Genomic DNA, 4,338 nt, shown 5'->3' with positions numbered 1-4,338 from the left:
AATAAAATCTGTGGGCCAGAGCTACAGCCGGACCAGGTGGGAAGAGCTTAGAACATCAGTCTTCGTGCAGAGGTGACTGGGAATAAAAAGAGGTGCCATATAAATACCAGAGACTTTTTACTCCAGTATTTTCCTAAGTGTGTGTTGCTGTACATACAGGAACTCCCTGCCCATCAGACTTGGCTGCTGCGGTCCTATGTGGATAATATCTGCCAAGCCAACAATCAAAGCAAACGTGTTCTTGCAACCAAATTTGGGGCAACATCTTTGTAGCCGTTGCACGTTCCAGTTCAAAGGCCCCCATGGCCATCAAATTTAAAGAGAAATTGATGTAAAACTATCTGCAACTTGTTTTTCATTCATTGCAAAGCATGTCACAAGATGGAAACGCCTAGCCCTGTTCAGCCCATGATTCAGACAGAAATAAAATATGTCTTCGTGGGAGTCTAACTTGGAAAATGACCCGGATCCAGAGACAGCTGGGAGAATGTGCCTGGGATGTCTTAGGAACTAGGAATTATGTTGCAGAATCAAAGAAAGAACTCAGAACTTCCTCAGGGAAATGTGTTTGTTTATTTTAAATTAAAAAATATAGTGAAAATGACAAACTGTTAAATACAGAAGATAATTTTATACAACTTAATAGAATAAGAAGGAAGTATATACATCACTATTTTAATAGGCGCAGCTAGATTTGCACCAAACTTCAGGATGAAGCAATGGAAAATGTGACCACGCACATGTCCGTCGCAGTAAAGTTTCAGAATTCAAGTGATTCCAGGCAAGGGGCCAACTTAACTTGGCTTCTTTCACCTTAAACAGCCCCCTTTGGAGTAAATCCACATTCTGAATTTTAAAGTGAACAGAGGCCCCCTTCCCCCCCTAAACATAAATTTCCTCTAGCACTGTGTTAAGGCGAGCTGATAAAACAGCTCCTACACTGTTAACCCTTCCATGGGAACAGTAGTTATTGCTGTCTCCAACCCAGGGAGAGTATGTTTCTTTTAATTTAAAAAAAAAAAAGTTTTTTTTTATTTTTACTAGAATTAAATTTGACCTTTTGGTGTGTTTCTCTTCCTTCTCATATTCAAGCGCCCAGAGGGTCTGCTTGCAAAGCTACGGACCACAGGAATACGCGGAGATGTCGGCAAGCATTCCCGAGTGTTTCCTTTTGGGTTTCTCGTTCCCTCCGCTGGAGGGTTAACATTCCAGCACCCAGAGAACTTTGCAGACAGAGGAAAATGTGGCGTCTGCCTCTTTGGTTCACTGCTGGGAAAAACGACAGCCTGGATGAGTGGGTGATTCTCCCTGAACTTCCCAGTTCCTTGTCTTCCTAGTCTCCAACTGCTCCTTTAAATAAGCAAATCCTTTTGCAGACAACTGTCCAAGGGGCTAATATCTAGTCCAAGCTTCCTCACACCAGGCCATGCAGGATTTATCACAGAGTCTTAAAATCTAAAGACATCCTCCCAGCCCCCTGGGGATGCAGACCATCAGGAGTCTCATGCAGGCGGTAAGCCTCTTGATGACGTGCCCAGGACCACACAGCAAACCAGTGTCAGGGCGCGGGGGTCAGGGAACGGAACGTGGGCCCCAGCTTTGTGTGACTTCTGCCTGAGTATGCCCTTCTTGGTCTCGGCTACGTGACAAAAGGCCATATCACTGAGGCCCACCTTATGTCCTCTCCCAGCTCAGAAAATTAGGCTGAGAGTTGAGCAGCAGTAGAGCTAAGGGTTGGCTTCATTCAACCCCATCAGTACCCTTTCTGGAAAGATCAAGAGGAGTCCCCTGCACAGCCATTAGGAGTGCAGGTTAGATTCTGGAGAGCTCTTCCAACCGAAAAAACTTCATGCCAGCTGGATGGTCCCAGGTCAGAGTTCAAGGTTGTGGGTTACAGAAAGCGTCATGCCTTATAATCCCAGCCACTGTTAACAATTTTAAAGGTTGCCCTCTTTTACCCTTACGATATGCAAATGGGCCGAGTCCAGATCTCCAGCTTTCTCCCATGGAAAGTCCTCCTTTAAATGTCACCCTCCCAACCCAAAGGGCCAGCAGCACTGTCACTGGTGAATGAATGCCACAGGCACACCACAGAGGTACTTACAGCCAATCAGATCGAGAACGACAAAGCTCTAGGCAAACCAATAAATCAAAACTAGTTGTCCCAGCATGTCCTGGGCATTTGGCAGCCCTGGTAGTGGGCAGAGGCTGCCGGAGTTAGCCAGGGCATCCAGTGAGAAAACACGAGCAAGCACGTGGACCTGCCAGATTCTGACCAGGAACCCGAGCCCCAGGCCCCAAGTAAATGTGCACACGGCACGTCCTCGGGGCTTTGGCTGTGGCGGTTCGCACCACAGGCACGGCACGGACTCCTGGCTCCGGCTGCGCGTGGGCCCCCACCATCCCCGCGCAGGGGCCTGCCGAGGGTCTCTTCAAAGAGGCAGCCTCACTGCGAAAGTGAAACCAGACACGAAAAGCGCCCTTCCTCTCTGCTGACGCGGCCACCTCCGGCAGCCCTGGGGGTGCTAGGAATTCTGGTGGATGTTCTCCGAGGACCCCTCGCTGCTTTCGTTCAGGGGCGTCTCCGAGTTCTCCCCCAGCTCATCGTCGGCCCCCTCCTCCTGGATGGTGAGGTGCACGTCGGGCGAGGAGGACTCGGAGCTCACGCTGTCCCCCTCCATGGAGCAGAGGGTGCAGGACAGCGCGGGCGCCACGCTCTCCTGCAGCATGTTCAGCATCACGGGCACCTGCACCGACCGCAGCCCCGACATCATGGGCAGGGGCTTCATGGCCTCGCCCCACAGCCGCTCCTCGTCTTTGTACAGCAGCAGGAGGCTGGCCTTCTTCTCCCGCCGCTTGGATTTCATGTAGCCCAGCATGATTCCAATCAAGAAAATACCGTAGAAGGACATGACCACCAGGATGTAGAAGTATTCGTTCCCGTTGCCGCTGCCGCTGCCGGGGTCCTGGGACTCGAGGGGGGTGCCGGGGAGCGCGGTGCTGGGGTGCGTGCTGTTCAGAGGCTCCATCCTCAGCATCGAAGCGCTGCTCGCTGGGCCAGGGTCTGGGGAGAAACCTGCAGGTTAGCACTCTCCCACGGCCCGCGGGGCAGAGAGGAGGGCAGCAGAGGTCTGTGGGATTGCAATATCGAAACGGCTTAGACAGGCACGAAGGCGCAGCGGAAAGTAAGCGGTTACAGGGGCTGGAGTGCGTGGGGGAGAAGGCAGGGCGGTGGGGGGACATAAGAAGGACGTCCATGACTTAGTCTCTACGTGTCCATCAGATTTGCAATTGGTAGAGTGAGCGTCTAAAAAGCATCACTTTTACCATTTTAAAAACCCAAGGGGGGGGCAATCAGTGTAAGACAAGGGAGCACAGACAACATAACTAACATTGTAACCACTGGGAACGTGTTTTTTTTTTTCTTTTTTAACTGACCGAGCAGAAAATAAAAAGTTTACATTTTGCTTCTCCAACTTAAAACTACTTTTAATTCAAAACAAAGTTTCCTTGGGAACAAAACAAAAATAAAAGGCAAGGGAAACTTCACCTACTAACTGGTAGGAATAGCCTTTCAAAGGTGTCTGAAGCCCAGGAGCATCACGAACTTACCAAAGGCTGGCAAATCCGGCCGAAGTCCTGAGTTGCTAAATGGCCAAGTCCAAGAGCGTCCTCCTCGCAGCGGGCTGAGCCTCTGACAGCTCAGCTCCGCCGCTGCCCTGGGGATATATAGTCAAGAAATGCATCGTCACGTGTTCCGGGAGGGAAATTTACAACAGAGGTTGGTCTGGCAGAGAGAACAGTGAACTCCAAGCCCTGCAGCTCAGCTCGCTGTCTGTGCAGCTGTGAGGAGAGCCTGGAGCCGGCGGATGGCTCCTTGCTCCCAGCCCGGAGCCGGCGCGTTCAGGTGGCCACGAACAGGAGTCCGAAGAGGAGGAAAGAGTGTCCCCAAAGTCCACTCTCACTGACAATTACCTCGCGTCTCCTCTCCCTCTTGGGGAAGAGCGCCCCGTTGCCATCTGCAGGCTTTCAGACACAAAGACCATCATCTGGATAAAAGGCGGTTGGAAGCAAGTGCAGGATTTCCTGTCAGGAAACTAGGGCTTAAGTCTCTGTTCTTCCAGTAACTATGCAAATGTTTTAAATCGTCACTGAACCTTCCCACACCTCCCCTTCCTGGTGTGTAAAATGGTTGGACCTGGGGGGCTTCAACACATAGAATTATGTGACCTGTCAGCTTACCCATGCTGAGGTTTAAAGCTGGCTGGTGCAGGTTAGCCCTTTAAAAACACAGAGAGCTTCTACCTGTCTTCCGAAGCAAGCTAGTTAATCTATTTT

At 50.7% G+C, this 4,338-nt stretch overlaps 1 protein-coding gene across 2 annotated transcripts; it reads right to left on the bottom strand.

Annotated features, from left to right (window-relative positions):
* Window positions 1-560: 560 nt before the first annotated feature.
* KCNE4 (potassium voltage-gated channel subfamily E regulatory subunit 4) lies at window positions 561-4,057 on the bottom strand. Of its 2 annotated transcripts, XM_079782986.1 has the most exons (3): window positions 3,976-3,993; window positions 3,613-3,719; window positions 561-3,064 (listed from the first exon to the last, which is right to left on the bottom strand). In XM_079782986.1, exon 3 carries the CDS (start codon window positions 3,036-3,038, stop codon window positions 2,526-2,528), a length of 513 nt encoding a protein of 170 aa, XP_079639112.1. In that variant the 5' UTR covers window positions 3,039-3,064; window positions 3,613-3,719; window positions 3,976-3,993; the 3' UTR covers window positions 561-2,525. The 2 variants fall into 2 exon arrangements, with proteins under 2 accessions (XP_079639112.1, XP_079639113.1); XM_079782987.1 differs by having other exon boundaries at window positions 561-3,131; window positions 3,613-4,057.
* Window positions 4,058-4,338: the final 281 nt, after the last annotated feature.

The sequence above is a fragment of the Cnephaeus nilssonii genome (assembly GCF_951640355.1).
Source record: "Cnephaeus nilssonii genome assembly, chromosome: 10".
NCBI lineage: Eukaryota > Metazoa > Chordata > Mammalia > Chiroptera > Vespertilionidae > Cnephaeus > Cnephaeus nilssonii.
Note: the sequence above shows the minus strand (reverse complement) of the source record. Positions and strands in the feature narration are given on the sequence as shown.

What these genes read in the sequence shown, in the direction of transcription:
- KCNE4 (XM_079782987.1), bottom strand. Translation starts at nt 3,038, where the DNA reads ATGCTGAGGATGGAGCCTCTGAACAGCACGCACCCCAGCACCGCGCTC.